This window comes from Trypanosoma cruzi, genomic scaffold (genome assembly GCF_000209065.1).
Source record: "Trypanosoma cruzi strain CL Brener 1047053516657 genomic scaffold, whole genome shotgun sequence".
Lineage (NCBI taxonomy): Eukaryota > Euglenozoa > Kinetoplastea > Trypanosomatida > Trypanosomatidae > Trypanosoma > Trypanosoma cruzi.
The window spans coordinates 42,297-57,000 of record NW_001849436.1 but is presented as its reverse complement, the minus strand read 5'-3'; the positions used below and the strand labels follow the sequence as shown (position 1 = coordinate 57,000).

Here is a 14,704-nt window from a genome sequence, read left to right as displayed (position 1 = left end):
AAAAAAAAAAAAAAAAAACCCTTTAAAAAAATAAAATAAAATAAAAAAATTTGAAAGGAGGGCCATTGAAACAGTGGTTTTTTGTTTGTTTGTTTGTTGGTTTTGGTTTTGGTTTCTCATTGAAGGTGTTTACGTGGCTCTTTTTTTTTTTTTTTTTTTTTCCTTCCTTCTCTTTTTCTCCTTATGTGTGTGGATGCATGCATGCATGGTTGTGGGCATGTATGCAGAAGGGGGGAAGGTGGAGGGTGGGAGGTGCCTCTATTCTCCGCAGGGATCTCTGAACTCATGTCACCTGCAGATGTCCGTTGTATCATTTTTATTTGGCTTCTTGCTCTGCACCTCCCCATCTTTGTTTTTGTTGTTTTTGTTTTTTTTCTTCTCTCCTTTGTGTATGTCTGTGCGCCCTTTTTTTTTTTTTTTTTTTGTTTGTTTGTTTGTTGTTTTGTTTTTATTTTACACGTTTGTATTTTTTTTTTTTTTTGTTTTTTTCCCGTATTTGTGTGTGGTGGGCCGGGAGGAGTGACGATCAAATTTTGCCGTGGTCTTTGAAATAAATGAGAGGAATGTACCACACGTGGGGTCTCTGGAGGGGGTGCCACACAGAAAGACAGACAGAGACACGCAGGCATTATATATATATGTGTGTGTGTGTGTGTGTGTGCAAATAGAGGAGAAGGAGAGGGAAAGGGGAGTGAGAAGGAATAATTTGTCTGTGTGATGGGTGCGTAGATGATATCTGTAGTGCACACACGTTACTATCATTATTAACATACAGAGAAAGACGGAATGACAGACAGACAGACAGACAGAGAGTACGTGTATCCGTGTATATGTGTGTGTTATTGTACGTGAGGGCGTAGGAGATGCATGAAACCCGTTATTGTTGTTATTATTATTTTTTTTTTTTTTTTTTTTTTCATGTGCACGTGGCTGTCGCCAGTGAATTACTCCTTTCCATCTCTTTTTTTTTTTTTTTTGTGCCAATTGACTTATGTCTCTTCACTCACTCTCATCCCTTCTCTCCGGTGCTGCTGCTGCTGCGCTTGTGTGTGTGTGTGTGTGATGTGTGCATGGTTACGGATGGATGGGTGCATGCATTCATATCCAATCCTTTAGTAGTGTGTGTGTGTGAGGGAGAGGGAGAGTTGCTTGAGTGGAGTCGGCCACTAACAACAGCAAGACCAAAAAAAAAAAAAAAAAAAGGAGGGGAAGGAGGAGAGGGGAGGGTTGTGTCTCAGACGGAACGCACACCTTCTTTGCCCTTTCCTTTTTTTTTTTTTTCTTTTTTTTTTTTATTGCGCGGCACCCGCGGCTCACAAACACAAACAAAAACACACACACGCGCGAGCAGTGTGTGCGTGGAAGGGAGTTGTGCGTGTGTGGCGGCAGGTGATTTAAAAAAAAAAAAAAAAAAATGGCCTCACGAAAACTTCTACTTTTTGGAGGAACGGGTTTTGTGGGGTCACATGTGCTTTACAAGGCACTCCAGCGCGGATGGAAAGTCACATGCGCATCGCGGGGTGGGCTGCCGCCAGTTGGATCCCCGCTGCTCGATGAGGCCGTCCTGCGGCATCACCACCCGCCGGAGGAGAACTCCACGGACGTTGCCGAGGACGCCACGAGGCAAATAACGCCGTTCCACAGCCCGTTGGAGTTTGTCTCGCTTGACGCCACAAGTCGTTCGCAGGTGTTCCACTTCATTGAGGACAATCCTGACGCCACAGCCGTTGTGAGTTGCATCGGGCTTCTGACGCGCGATCACAACGAGGCCAGGCGTGTCTGTGGCGATGCGAACGTCAACATTGCGGCCGCGCTATATGAGCGTGGCAAAGGGGTGCGGCGGATGGTGCTGGTGTCGGCTGAGCCGTACCACGAGGCCCTCCCTGTTCTTGGCAGCAGGTGGCTTCTAAAGGGGTATTTTTACGGCAAAAAAATTGCGGAGCGGGCTGTTTTGGAAAACTTGGGCGATCGCGGCGTTGTGCTTCGCCCCGGGTTCATCCATGGCACGCGTTATGTGCCGCTGGGGGAAGGATTTGTTCCGCTGCCACTCTGGCTGCTTGGACGCCCACTGGAGGCCGTCCTGCGACCATTGCACCGGGGAGGCGTACTGCTGCCGCCCGTGGACGTCGATGTCGTGGCGGAGGCGGCGGTACGCGCCATTGATGCCGATGCCCCTGTGGGGGTCATGGACTACGCCAAGATGCAGGAGCTCTGCGCGGAGTCGCAGCCGCGGGAAACCACCACCAAAGCGGAACAAAATTAGTCGTAGAAATGACACGGGCGTGTGTCTGTTATATGTGTGTATGGGTGAAATTTTTACGGAAGTTTCAAGTTATCGGTGGCCACTTTTGATGAGGCTCTTTCCTTTTGTTGTTGTTGTTTTTATTGGCCCACGAATACATTCAAAGTCGTTCACCCACCAAACCCTCTTTTACTCCCTGTTGTTGTTGTTGTTGTTGTTGTTTTTTTTGCCCAGTTGTTTTTGACTGCACTCTGTCCCTTTCCCCATGTGACGTTTTTTTTTTTCTCTCCACTTCATGTTGCTCTTCTCTCCTGACCCCTCCCACTAGAGCGAAGACGAAAGGCAATCAAGGCAAAAACATTCTCTAGATGCGTCGTCTGTCCCGCATGAAGGGTTTTTTGTCTCCAACTCTTTTCGTTCGTCATGGCAGCTCGTCATGGTGGCTTTCTCGGCTTCTCTATGGCGCCAATGCGTCCCCGCTCCTTGGCGAATGGGACACGGCAAATAGCAAGGAGAAGGGGAAGCTCGACGACGCGGTGCGGGTGTTGTACTGCAAGGCTCTTGTTCATGCAAGCGGAGGTGGGCGATTGGCGCGCGATTGGGTAGCCGGCTGCTCTGCTGTTGTGGGTGCCTCGGAAAAACTATTGGGTATTGCACTGAAGCACGACGGAACGGAGCAGGACGTGGAGCGCTACCGCGATTACCTCCTTACGACGCTCTGCAAGAGAATGCAGGAGGCGTCTAATGACGGAAATGGTACGGTCAGCAGCTCCATGAATAGTAGCAGTGGGGGGAAAGGAACGGTGTCGGCATCTTCAGAGGCCGGGAGTTTAGATGCCAAGGAGCTTGGCAACTTGCCGGAAGTGCGATGTTTTGTGTACGACGCGATGCGTGCGGCGAGCTTCCACCGCTACCACAAAGTGCCGGAGGAGGACCGGCAGCGGTTGTATGCCGTGGCAGAGCGTCTCGGTGTGGAAGAGGAAGTGACTCGCGGCATTTGGCAACTTGTGGAAAAGGAGGGGGCCGTTCAGCGGGAGAAGCAGCGGGCCCTTGACTACCCGTGGAGTGACTGAGCGGGAGAACGCCTGTGATGTGCGTTGTGTGATGTGTGCTCCAATTGCAATAATAATTATTAAAAAAAGAAAGAAAAAAAAACCGAGAGTTCATCCCTAAGCGGTGAGAAATGTATTCAGGGCGGTACAGTGCAGGGAGAGGATGGCTGTTTTTATGTTGTTGTTGTTGTTGTTGTTGTTGTTTTACTGCAGTCGCGGCACGTCACTTTAATCGTTCCTTCATCTCCCCGCACACATCCATGCATAAATACACACACAATCGTTTGTGTGTCTCTCTCTCTCTGTGTGTGTGTGTGTGTGTGTGTACATAATTATCATTCTCCTTGGGCCGCTGCTGACTGTAAAGAGGTGGGGGAGGTTGGGCATCTGCGGCGGGTGCGTGTTCCCCTATCTATATCTCTCTCTCTCACTTTTTCTCTCCTTTTTCTTTCTTCTCTCTTTATTTGTCAGTCTTTTCCAACCCTACACACACACACACACACCCTCATTAGTTCCGCTTCCCAAATTCCACATTACACGGAGTGACTGGTATTTATGCATGTGGCTTGTGTTCATTGATCATGACTACTTCTCTCTATCTCTTTTCCCCCCCCTTTTTTTTTTTTTTTTCTTTTTTGCTTCGCCTCTGTCGATGGGTGTAGAGCCTTATTATTATTTAAATTTAAATTTAAATTTAAAAAAAAAAAAAAAAAAACACAAGTTCAACACGCCATATCCATCCACATATCCATCACAACTGTGTTTCGGATCATTGACTCGTGCACGGCAGGAAAAAAAAAAAAGGTTGTGGAAAGGAGAGCGACGGTAGTAAAGGGCGTTTTGGGAACCGGCTCTTTTTTTTTTTTTTTTTTTTTTCTTCTTTTCAAGTCAAATGTCATCGCGCTACGACTCCCGAACCACCACCTTTTCCCCTGAGGGGCGTCTTTATCAGGTGGAGTACGCCGAGGAGGCCATTTCGCAGGCCGGCACGGTCATTGGCATTCTCACCACCGGCGGTGTCGTGCTGGGCGCGGAAAAGGGAGTGCAGAACAGTCTCTTTGACTCGGAAAACATGGAGGACAATAACATCAGCGGTGAAAAGATGTACAAAATTGCCAGTCACATTGGCTGCAGTGTGGCGGGTGTAACCTCCGATGCCTACGCGCTTCTCAACTACGCTCGACTTAGCGCGAATCGTCATCACTACACGTACCAAGAGCCGATGGCTGCGGAGGATCTTTGCCGGCTTTTATGCGATGAGAAGCAGTTGTATACGCAATACGGCGGGGTCCGCCCGTTTGGGGTTTCTTTCCTTTTGGCTGGGTGGGACCGCCACCATGGGTACCAGCTGTACCACACGGACACCAGTGGCAACTACAACGCCTGGCGCGCCTACGCCATTGGCCAGAACGACCAGGTGGCCCAATCGCTGCTCAAGAGGGACTGGAAGCCTGAGCTTACGCTCGATGAGGGGATTGTTTTGTGCCTGCGCGTTCTGGGAAAGACGATGGATACCGTCAAGCTCTCAGCCGAGCGTCTTGAAGTGGCTGTCCTGCACAAGGTGCCGGCGCCTGCAACGCAGAAGTTGCTGGACCCGTACGGTGTGTTGCCAAAGACGGTGCCGGAGTTCAAGATACTAAGAGAAACAGACCTCAAGCCGCTCATAGCAGAAGCAGACCGCCAGCGTGAGGCAGAGGAGGCGGCAGAGGCGGAAAAGGAAAAGAAGAAGGAGCAAAAGCTGACATCATCGTGAGCGGTCGATGTGAAAAAGTACATGATAGGGGAATAGACGCCGGAGAGGAGAAGAAAAGAAAAGAAAAAAAAAGAAAAAAAGAAAAAAAAGATCAAGCCAAAGGGAAGAGAAGCTCTCGACTACGCCGTGAGCACTGTGTGTGATGCACCCACTCACCCGCATCCTCTCTTTTTTGTCTGTTTCTGTGTGATTGCATGCATGGTTGGTGTGTAATCCCCGTTTGTTCTCCACACCTTTTCTTTTCTTTTTCTTTTTTTTTTTTTTTTTCTTTTCCCTTCTTCTTTTCGGTTCGGCGAAGAGGCGAAGTCGCAAAATTTAGCGCAGGCATTTCACCCGCAGGAACACTTGGAATTTAACAGACAGAAAGAGACACAAACGGTTGAACAGAACAAACACAAAATTTATTATTTGTTGGTTGGTTGGTTGGCAAATTTTTTTACCCTCTTGAAACTGAATTTCATTTCTTCCAGCAGTACTGGGCCCGCCTACTCGATCTTCCTTTGCTGCGTACATTGCTCTTGGATTGATATATCTATCTATATATATACATAAAGGGGGTTGTCTTGGAAAGGGTACTTAGATTTGAAAAAAAAAAGGAGTAAGGAAAGGCAAGGAAGTTAAGGGGGGAAACGGCTGTGTATACACATATATAAATACATAGATACCCTTAGCAGTCTTAGTTACGATAGGCATAGGGAGAAGGGAGAAAAGGAGGAGAAGGAGTGAGGCGTGAAGGTTTAGGTGACAGGAAGGGAAGTTGTTATGAGTCCCGGTGGTGAATCAAACTTTCAGACACTGGTACGGAGGCGTAATCATGTGGGACCTGTTTTTCATCCAACCTTAAGGCGCACGCAGGAGGTAATTCGACGGCCGGAATGGGTACGGCGTGCTGGCGAGGCAGTTGCCCATCGCGGATCGGTTGGAATTGTGGGTCTCTTTGCATTGATGTTTGCGAATTGCTTTGGTGGCGGCTACGGCTTTGAGGACACAGTTGGCGCAGCGGGCCCGCTTGTGACACTTGTGGTGTGTCTTATTTTGCCATGGGTCTGGTCCCTGCCAACGGGTCTGGCGGTGGCGGAACTGTCCACAGCAGTGCCGAGCAACTCGGGGGTTCTCATGTGGGTGAATGCAGCCTTCCCACCTTATGTCTCGTTCTTTTGCATTATCACGACAGTGTTCATTACATTTGTGGGCAATGCAACATATCCCAGTCTTACCTCTGCGTATGTGACAGGAATTGTGTCTTTGAACAAGGGCGCAGAAGTTGGTGTAAAGATTGGAGTTATTGTCTTTTGTTGTGTTCTCAATTGCTCAGGCATTGAACTTGTCGGATCGGCCTGCGTGGTGGTGTGTGTGGTCGCCATGATGCCATTTTTGATACTTTCATTTCAGCAAATATTTACCCACGGCCTTGATGGTCAAGCCATTGCGCATGTAAACGCGTCAAGTATTGACTGGGCATCGTTTTTAAGCATGGTGACGTGGAACTACGCCAACATTGAAAATGCGGGGGCGATGGTTGAAGAGGTATCGAATCCAAAAAAGACATTTCCGATCATGATGGTGCCGCTTATGTTTTCTTCCTACATTGCATATCTGCTTCCGATGTTGGCTGGGGTCAGCGCGCTTGGTCCTCATCAGAATTGGGCCGACTGGCAAGCAGGGCGTTGGCCACAGATCGCATACATCATTTCTGGAGATTGGTTAAAGTACTATCTCTTTGCCGGGTCCATCGTGAGTGGAGTGGGTTTCACCCTGACGTCGATGTGCTGTACAAGCCGCTTGTTGGCAGGCATGGGCACGATGGAGATGTTTCCCAAGAGGATCTCACGTATCATTGGGTATTATCACCCAACCATTGGCACGCCGATACCAGCAATTGTGTTGAATGCGACCGTGACGTTGATTTTCTGTGTCTCCTTTGATTTTGGTGATGTTGTGGCGATGTGTCAGTCACTTTACTGTCTGCGCATGTTGCTGATTTACGCCTCCCTTATTAAACTGCGCATTGACCACCCAGATCTACCGCGGCCCTATGCCCTGCCCTGCAACACCGTCGCTGCTGCACTCTGTCTTGTGCCATCGGCTATCTTTTGTTTTGCTGCCGCCATCGTCTCTTCCATGGTTTCCCTCGCGATTGGATTGTCGCTTGTTGCATTCCTCATTCTGGTGGGAATCGGGTCGTACCTGTACTGCCGCTATGTCGCCCGTAACGGCTTCCAGGGGGTGATTGTTCAATGCGAGGCCTCGGATGACGATGACGTCCCCGCTGAGGACGATGGGGAGGGCCCCCCGCTGAGCCGGGGCGTCTTTTACAACGATGGTTACGACGAACGGCAAGGCGAACTCATTTTGGGCATATTTCCCACCGGTCAGTGCCCGTCGCCGATTGGAAATGGCTCCGGGACGGCGACGGATGTCACTGGGGAGCCCGAGAAGACGTTTAGCGGCGGAGGCTTCGGCCGCACGTCCCCGACTGGCATGATGAGTTCATTCAGCGCGCAACGTGAGATGACGGGCCTCTACGATCTCCCAACCACCAACGGCAACGATGACGAGAAGCCCGCCCGTCCAAATGGAGAAGGCCGGGGCTTCACAAACTAAAACGCCGGCACCTCCTGCACTGAAGCAAATGCCCACACATAAACATCGGCGGATGAAGGGTGGCACATGAGGCCTCTCGCACACGGCTCCTTTGCCGTGACTCCTGCCGCAATAATTCACGCAGTGAATGGATGGATAAATGAATTGCACGCACTTTTGCGTACCAGCAATTTTGTCCTATTCCAAATTCTTGTCAGTAAATATATATATATATATGAGTCTGACGGCAATACAAGGCTCTTTTTTTTTTTTTTTTTTTTTGTGTCTGTCTGTTTGTTTGTTTTTGTTTTTGTTGTTACTTTTGATCTTTGCTGATTTTAGAAGGAGAGAGAGAAAAGAAAAAAAAAAAAAAAAAAAAAAAAGGGAGTAGGAGATTCAAATGGATTCCCAACAAACAAACAAACAAACACACACTCAAAAGAGAAAAAAAAAAAAAAAACTGCCTGGAAACGCATATAATGCAATATTTGGGTGTACGTGCATGTTTATTTATGGATATATAGATATAATATGTCCCTGTAAATATAAATATAAATAAATATAAATGCATGTAACCTTCCCCCCTGCCTACTTTATTATTATTATTATCTCTACATGTGCGTATTGACCGCTGCGATGCGCAAAATAAGCGGATGTAATTTTATTGAGTCACCGGAGGTGGCGGGGGGAGATGTCACGAATGGGAGGAATTGATAGACAAGCGTAAAGAAAAAAGTAAAAGAAAAGAAAAGAAAAAAGGGTAATTTTTAAAATAAATGAGGTTGATGAAACACGTCCGTTTAAGCACTGAAACCAGGCACACACACAAAAAAAAAAAAATAAATAAATAAATAAATAAGAGGCATGCGTGCTTAAAGGAATAAATGAGGACATATTAAAGCAAAAAAAAATTTTTTGTTAGTAACGGGGGGGGGGGGAGAAGCGTAAAAAAATAAATAAATAAAAATAAAGAGATAATAGAAAATGAGAAAATAAAATAAAATAAAATAAACAAAAAAAAAAGTGGATTAAAATGAGGTAGATATTTAATTTACGGTCCGTTGGAATTTACTTCTGTGTGGGTGTGGGAGGGGAGTGTTTTTGCCATGCATGTAAACTGTCCGTGTGTGTGTTTGTGTTTTTTTTTTTGGGCGTTACGTTCTCTGGAGGGAAATAATGGGAGGGGGGAAGTGCTGGCGACCGTACGCCACGGTCCGGTTGTATTTGCAGCCATGAAAGATGTCGGTGGAAATTTACTTCCGTCATTGCTCCGAACCTCTCCTCAGATGTCTTTTCGTGCCTTCTCTTTCTTTCTTTCTCTCTCTCTCTCTCCCTCTGTTTGTTTTTTTTGTGTGAAGAGTTGGAGGGGGGAGGAGGGCGGTCACCGCATGTGCGTCACGGGGACAGTTGGGGCCTGTGAGTCGCCGCCAACTGGGAGACTCGTTAGAAGCCGCGGGATGTAAACATCGGTGGCGTCCTGCGTCCAACGCAAAAAAAAAAAAAAAAGGGAAAATTCACGGCACGTTGAGAACGGCCCTGCATGTGTGGTGTCACTTGCGGAGTTGTTGGGAACATGTCGTCGTGATATGCGCTCATAAAACATTTGGTGGCGGTGGTGGTGGTGGTGGTGAGTTTGGTGTTTGTTCTGTCCAACCTGTTGATCAACCTTCCGATGGCACTGTAAAGGTGTGCATGTTAGGCATCCCGTGTGGTTAGAAGGGAACGGAAGGTGGAGGGAAAAAACTGTGGGTGCTTCCTTCTGGTTTTGGAGGAAAGGGCGGGGTATTTTTTTTTTTTTTTTTTTTTTTTTGGCTTCTCCGTCAGCAAATTATGCAAGTGTATGCGTGTGGATTATCTATCTTTGCTGCGTTCTCGCCTTACTTCTTCTCTTTTCCCCTTCATATGTGACGTGGCTACTCACAGGGAGAAATCATGCAAGCAGCGGAGGAAAAGGAAGAAAAAGGAAGAGGGCAAATGCGAACCCCACGCGGGAACGCACCGCCCTCCCTGGTCAGAAGGAAAATTAAGCAGACACACGCCTACACTATTCGCGGACCTACGACAAACACATACTTCACGCTTCGTGTGATCGCTGATACCGCCGCCGTGCCGCCACTGCCCCGTGTGGCAGCAGCAGTTTCCCCTTCCGCGTCCACCTCTAGAGCGAGAGCGAGGGGGCAGAAGTCACTCCAAACATTACCATCCCAAACCTCATCAAAGTCGTCCCCCTCGTCCGTGCTTCCTCAGCTGTCCTCTCCCCCCATGTCCACCTTGTGGCAACCGCCCTGCGTTCCGCTGGAGCACCGCTGGCGTTTCATCCGGAAGGAGGAATTTGGCCTCGTGCGTTCTCCGCGTGGAACAGAGGCGATGGCGATAAATCACGCGTCAAGGAACGAGCCGTCCGCCCTGCGGCGCCTGGCCGAGGAACATTCACTCTTCTCCACGCATCCACCGTGCAGAAGACGGCCGCAGTCGTCATCAACGGATCGACCTGAGGAGGAGCTAGCGACGCAGCAGATTCAGGATATGAGGCTGAGGACGTGGGGGCTGCGGCGAGGGTGGCTTGAAGAGATGCTGCAGGATGACGATGGCGTTGGTGACACAGGTACGGAAGAAGCTTCTCCGGCAACGGATCCAAGCCCCCTCGGCAATGCGGACGGGACCGTGCGCCCAACACCACCGGTCTTTTTAGGCATTAAATCCGCACCAGCAATGAACGCAGCCAGTGAAGGGACGGCAGCGACGACGACGACGACGGGAGCGATGATATTAGCGGCGGATGGGGATGGGGATGATGTCAGCGGCAAGAACGCCGCACGAGGTGGGAATATTCCCGGTGGAAGACGCCTCTCCATCCCGCCACCACCTCCACCTCACTCAACGGCAACAGAGACAGCTGACGGCAAAACCCCTCGTCCAGTGTCCACGATCGCAGTTGCGGCGCAGCGTCTCCGTGACAAGTTGTTGACGGCCTCCTTCCAGAGAATGGTCAATGATCTCGCGGAAACGCATGCGTACACTCCAGAAGAACAGGTGGCGCTCTTCCGTCACGCCCACATATTCCGTGAACTTCCGCTTCAGTCACGCTACCACGAGATGCACCCAATATGTGATTTGCGTCCCGCCAGCGAAGATTTTCTTCCGGTAAAAGATTTCAACGCCGCCGCGCGTGAAAATAAAAGTACGGCTTTTCGTCAGAGGCGGCAGAGGCGACAGCAGCAGAATGAATGTGCGACGACAGGACTGTTAGGGTAAAGCATGGCAAAAGCAACGGCGAAATGTGCACCAATCCCAGCCACTTAGGATGGAATGGTAAAGGGAGATGGAAGGTGGCAGTGCGAGTAATTTCGCTGTGGAAGGCGTAGGAGTTGCCGTGGAGTAAAGGGAAAAGTCGTGTATCACTACCTCTCTCTCTCTCTCCCTCAGTTGCTTTAGGTCCAATATATATATAATGGACATATGTATGCTTGTATGTAAGAAACACGAGGGTACATTGAAAACTGGAATTTCCAAAAGACTTGTCTCTGTTTTGTATTGTTTTGTTTTTATTCATTGTGTTTATGCAATGCCGTTTTTTTTTTTTTTTTTTTTTTTTTTTTTGCTTTTCCGTATTTGCTCATCGCTATCATCACCATACATGTATGTACGCCTATCCACCTGTCTTCCCCCCCCCACTGCAATGGGTGCTCTGTACGGATAATACGTTGATGATTGGATGATGGTGGCGGTGATTGCACTCTTTTTTACTTTTTTATATTGCGAATATGATGCTGCATTACACACGCGCACCCTATTGTACACAATTTCCTCCACGTGTCTCTCTTTCCATACTTTTTTTTTTTTTTCTTTTTTTTCTTTCCCCCAACCCCTTTTTATCATTTATCATATTTGCTGTTTGATCACTTGCTTGTGTCTTGTTTGTTTATCTGCTTACTTTCTGCCTACTGTTTTATAGTTATATATATACATATATATATACATATATATACATCCGTGGTGCACGTGCGTGTGAAGGGGAGATGCGAGTTGTGGAAGGAAAACAGAGGAGCAGAGAGTGCGCATATATACACATCCGCCTATTTAAATATATATATATATATACACCCTGGAAATTGTAATTCTTCCTTTTTCTGTGTGTGTGTGTGTGTGTTTTTGCTTGTCGTGTCCCCATCTTCTTCCCCCACATTTTTTTTCATGCGTGTCTGCTTTGGACATCTTGCCGGAAGGAAGGAAGGGTGAAAGATAAGTAATTTTTTTTTCTTATATATTTTATTTTATAAACAGACAGACAGCGATTGGACGGCGCTGTGCGTGTTTGTGGTAACACACAAACAAACAAACAAATAAAGAAACAAAAAGGCAGGCGAAGAAACAAAAAACAAAAACAAAAAAAAAAGTTTTTAAGAAAAGGACGCAACGGCAGCTCCGCCAGCGTTTGGGAGAAGGCCAAAAGAAGAAGGACAGAAAAGCGGTAGGAAAAGACGGAACCGAAGGAAAAGGGGGGAGGAACTCTCTGTATTCCTTTTTTTTTTTTTTTTTTTGTGTGTGTGTGTTTAAATTCCACCCATATATCGCCTCCGGACAGCAATGGTGGGCGAGAAAGAAGGGCAGCACCACCACCACCACCACCAGCAGCAGCAGCAGCAGCAGGAGGAGGGGGTTGGTGGCACGTTGAGAGCCTTCGTGCCGTTGATTCCAGTGGCGCAGAACGCCAATCCCACCCCAGAGTCCCCGTTCCTCCTTTCACCCGAGAAGGACCGGCGAGGGGAATTTGCCGCAGCAGGAGTTGATGACGACGATGATGGTTACAAGAGCTCCGCCGAACAGACACCACGTCACGGCCGCACCGGTGGCGGCGATGGTGGTGATGATGATAGTCATAGTAGTATTTGTAGCCAGAGCAGGAGCTTTGGGGCACTTAAGGAAAGCACGAGAAGTGCTGATGATGGAGATGACAGTATGAAGGAGGGAATTAAGAAGAAGAGTGTGATTGGTAACGGCATGGACGGGAAAAAGCGGTGGACAAGTGAAATGGAGGCAACGGACCCTATAAGGGACGACGATGAGGATGACATTAGCACAGAGGTGACAAGGAATGGAAACATACATGCAGTACGAGGGGACTTCCAGAGTATCAAGAGTAAGATGACATCCCCCGTGGGAGGGAGAACGTCGCAGAGGGAAGCGATGAGTCGACCGGACCTTTGGCATTCTGACGGTGGCGTGAAGGATTTATCGTCATCACGCGAGGAAGTGGGCGGCGGTTGCCCATGTGCTGACCATCACCCGCTTCCCATGTACAACAGCGATTGTTTCCTTAGAACGTCAGGTCAGGATGAGGAGGAGGACGAGGAGAAGAAAGAGGAGGAGGAGGAGGAGCAGCCAGTAGTGAAAAAGCGGAACAAGAAATGTGCTTTTCGTAGTTTCCGAAACTGTGATAAAAACGAGGGAGGTGGGCGTGGCGAAGTGCGTCGATGGCGCACGATGAATAGCCGCCCGACGACTGCCTCGGGTTTGTTGGGTGCCGGGGGTAGCGGGGCAACGACGGTGAAGGTTGATAGACGGATGGATTCTTCCACCGGCGGTATGGGATCCATTGGCGGTCATCACTTAACCATTCTGGAGGGTGGTGTATTCATGAAGGAATCATGCTCCCACCGTGAGGAGCGCTTTTATGAGATGCTAAAGCCGGTGCAGGACTACGTCTGGCGTCACCCGGAGCTACTGGAGACGTTTTATCCGCTTTCCTCCTCCTCCTCCTCCTCCTCGGAGTGCAGTAATGATGCCATGGAGAATAGTGATGAGCAGCAACGCGGAAATGGAAAAAAGGGCGAGGAGGGAAAAAAGTTGGATCGGCAACATTCCGCCTCGACCCAGTGGAATTGGTGGCGGCGACGACGTCGATTATCTGAGGTGACACGTGGGACACCCGACATGCATTCTGAAAGCACCCCCAGCCCGGAGGGCGGGAGCTCACGGGAGAGGGACACGGTAACGGCAGTCAGTGAGGGGCGACATTGGGATGTTCTCATCCCGCTTGTGCCGTTCGTTCCGCGATACATTGGCCTTCGCCGCGTGCTTCTGGAGACGGATGGGGTTAGTACCAAAAAGAGTGAGTGGGTCCCGTCGTCGGCCGGCGCACAGGACGGGACACCCATGCAAAGATGTTCTAGCACACTAGCCACAAGCCGGGCCTTTGAAAAGGAAGGAAAGACAGAAGAGGGAAACTTTTGTCAAATGATCGTGCTGGAGGATTTATGCAAAGGTTTTCTGCATCCCTGCATCCTTGACATCAAGATGGGCAGTCGACAGTATGGGATGAATCCGTCCGAGGCAAAGCTACGTAGCAAGGAGCGCAAGGCGATGCTTTCGACTTCTATGCAGTACGGTGTGCGGCTAGCGGGAATGAAGCGCTGGTGCCCCGACACGCAGCAGTACGAGACACGGTCAAAAGTTGCCGGTCGAAATTTGACACTGGAGGAGCTGCGGGAAACGATCTCCCGCTTTACGCAGTGTAGCAAACGCCTGCGGTATAAATTTCGCAAGCAGGTTCGACGGTTGCGTTGTGCCTTCATGAATCAAAACGTTTTCCGCTTTTTCACGTCCTCGTTGCTGTTTGTGTACGACGCCGATCGCCCGCTGCTTTCCTCGCGCGTTGTGATGGTTGATTTTGCCTTCACGTACGAACGGGAGGAGTTGCAGCGCGGTGGGGACCCCGAGGCGACGTACGAACGGGATTTTGGGTACATCAAAGCCCTCGATACGATGCTTACGATACTCGCCTAACGACATGACGCACCGCGAGGGGAGGTATGGAGAGAGAGAGAGAGAGAGAGACGCCTCAATTGAGGGGAAACATGCGTCACCCAGAAGAAGACATGAGAAGAGAACAAAATTACCTTTTTTGTGTTGTATATGTATATATATTTATATATATATTTATATTTAGCTTTAGAAACACTGCAAGCGAATTGCAGTGGATGCGTGCAACTACCAGGACGTGCCTGCGCTTCATTCCCTCTTTTTGCTTTTGTTTTTGCTATTCCATTTTTTTCTTTTTTTTTTTTTTTTTTT

At 48.9% G+C, this 14,704-nt stretch overlaps 6 protein-coding genes across 6 annotated transcripts, besides 45 other annotated features; all 6 read left to right on the top strand.

The window, feature by feature from the left end:
* Positions 1-49: a microsatellite.
* Positions 1-11,189: a sequence feature (heterozygous, Esmeraldo-like haplotype).
* Positions 141-177: a sequence feature (A-rich).
* Positions 406-489: a sequence feature (A-rich).
* Positions 640-661: a microsatellite.
* Positions 789-810: a microsatellite.
* Positions 896-917: a microsatellite.
* Positions 1,263-1,294: a microsatellite.
* Positions 1,393-1,416: a sequence feature (AT_rich).
* Tc00.1047053504213.140 (hypothetical protein, conserved) lies at positions 1,415-2,263 on the top strand (the record flags this gene model as incomplete). Its single annotated transcript, XM_809124.1, has 1 exon — positions 1,415-2,263. One exon carries the CDS (start codon positions 1,415-1,417, stop codon positions 2,261-2,263), a length of 849 nt encoding a protein of 282 aa, XP_814217.1.
* Positions 2,440-2,464: a microsatellite.
* Positions 2,611-3,315, top strand: Tc00.1047053504213.130 (hypothetical protein, conserved; the record flags this gene model as incomplete). Its single annotated transcript, XM_809123.1, has 1 exon — positions 2,611-3,315. The coding sequence occupies one exon, from the start codon at positions 2,611-2,613 to the stop codon at positions 3,313-3,315; it is 705 nt and encodes a 234-aa protein (XP_814216.1).
* Positions 3,471-3,498: a microsatellite.
* Positions 3,598-3,620: a microsatellite.
* Positions 3,701-3,756: a sequence feature (GA-rich).
* Positions 3,909-3,931: a microsatellite.
* Positions 3,961-4,009: a sequence feature (AT_rich).
* Positions 4,149-4,178: a microsatellite.
* Tc00.1047053504213.120 (proteasome alpha 3 subunit, putative) lies at positions 4,187-5,047 on the top strand (the record flags this gene model as incomplete). Its single annotated transcript, XM_809122.1, has 1 exon — positions 4,187-5,047. One exon carries the CDS (start codon positions 4,187-4,189, stop codon positions 5,045-5,047), a length of 861 nt encoding a protein of 286 aa, XP_814215.1.
* Positions 5,090-5,136: a sequence feature (T-rich).
* Positions 5,282-5,332: a sequence feature (A-rich).
* Tc00.1047053504213.110 (amino acid permease, putative) lies at positions 5,810-7,651 on the top strand (the record flags this gene model as incomplete). The annotated part of the gene is made up of 1 exon (XM_809121.1): positions 5,810-7,651. One exon carries the CDS (start codon positions 5,810-5,812, stop codon positions 7,649-7,651), a length of 1,842 nt encoding a protein of 613 aa, XP_814214.1.
* Positions 7,892-7,955: a sequence feature (A-rich).
* Positions 7,985-8,013: a microsatellite.
* Positions 8,041-8,064: a microsatellite.
* Positions 8,171-8,197: a sequence feature (AT_rich).
* Positions 8,357-8,388: a microsatellite.
* Positions 8,460-8,489: a microsatellite.
* Positions 8,576-8,601: a sequence feature (AT_rich).
* Positions 8,620-8,642: a microsatellite.
* Positions 8,933-8,967: a microsatellite.
* Positions 9,235-9,260: a microsatellite.
* Positions 9,416-9,440: a microsatellite.
* Positions 9,563-10,885, top strand: Tc00.1047053504213.100 (hypothetical protein, conserved; the record flags this gene model as incomplete). Its single annotated transcript, XM_809120.1, has 1 exon — positions 9,563-10,885. The coding sequence occupies one exon, from the start codon at positions 9,563-9,565 to the stop codon at positions 10,883-10,885; it is 1,323 nt and encodes a 440-aa protein (XP_814213.1).
* Positions 11,190-11,602: a sequence feature (areas merged during assembly that could not be assigned to a particular haplotype. This can correspond to areas where the two haplotypes were merged or to regions with more than two copies in the genome that were merged during assembly.).
* Positions 11,202-11,230: a microsatellite.
* Positions 11,462-11,488: a microsatellite.
* Positions 11,587-11,621: a microsatellite.
* Positions 11,603-11,762: a sequence feature (heterozygous, non-Esmeraldo-like haplotype).
* Positions 11,708-11,731: a sequence feature (AT_rich).
* Positions 11,763-11,843: a sequence feature (areas merged during assembly that could not be assigned to a particular haplotype. This can correspond to areas where the two haplotypes were merged or to regions with more than two copies in the genome that were merged during assembly.).
* Positions 11,844-14,704: part of a sequence feature (heterozygous, Esmeraldo-like haplotype) that runs on past the window's edge.
* Positions 11,878-11,911: a sequence feature (AT_rich).
* Positions 11,953-12,023: a microsatellite.
* Tc00.1047053504213.90 (inositol polyphosphate kinase-like protein, putative) lies at positions 12,218-14,416 on the top strand (the record flags this gene model as incomplete). The annotated part of the gene is made up of 1 exon (XM_809119.1): positions 12,218-14,416. One exon carries the CDS (start codon positions 12,218-12,220, stop codon positions 14,414-14,416), a length of 2,199 nt encoding a protein of 732 aa, XP_814212.1.
* Positions 12,260-12,280: a microsatellite.
* Positions 12,963-13,009: a microsatellite.
* Positions 13,376-13,398: a microsatellite.
* Positions 14,446-14,467: a microsatellite.
* Positions 14,543-14,575: a microsatellite.
* Positions 14,678-14,704: part of a microsatellite that runs on past the window's edge.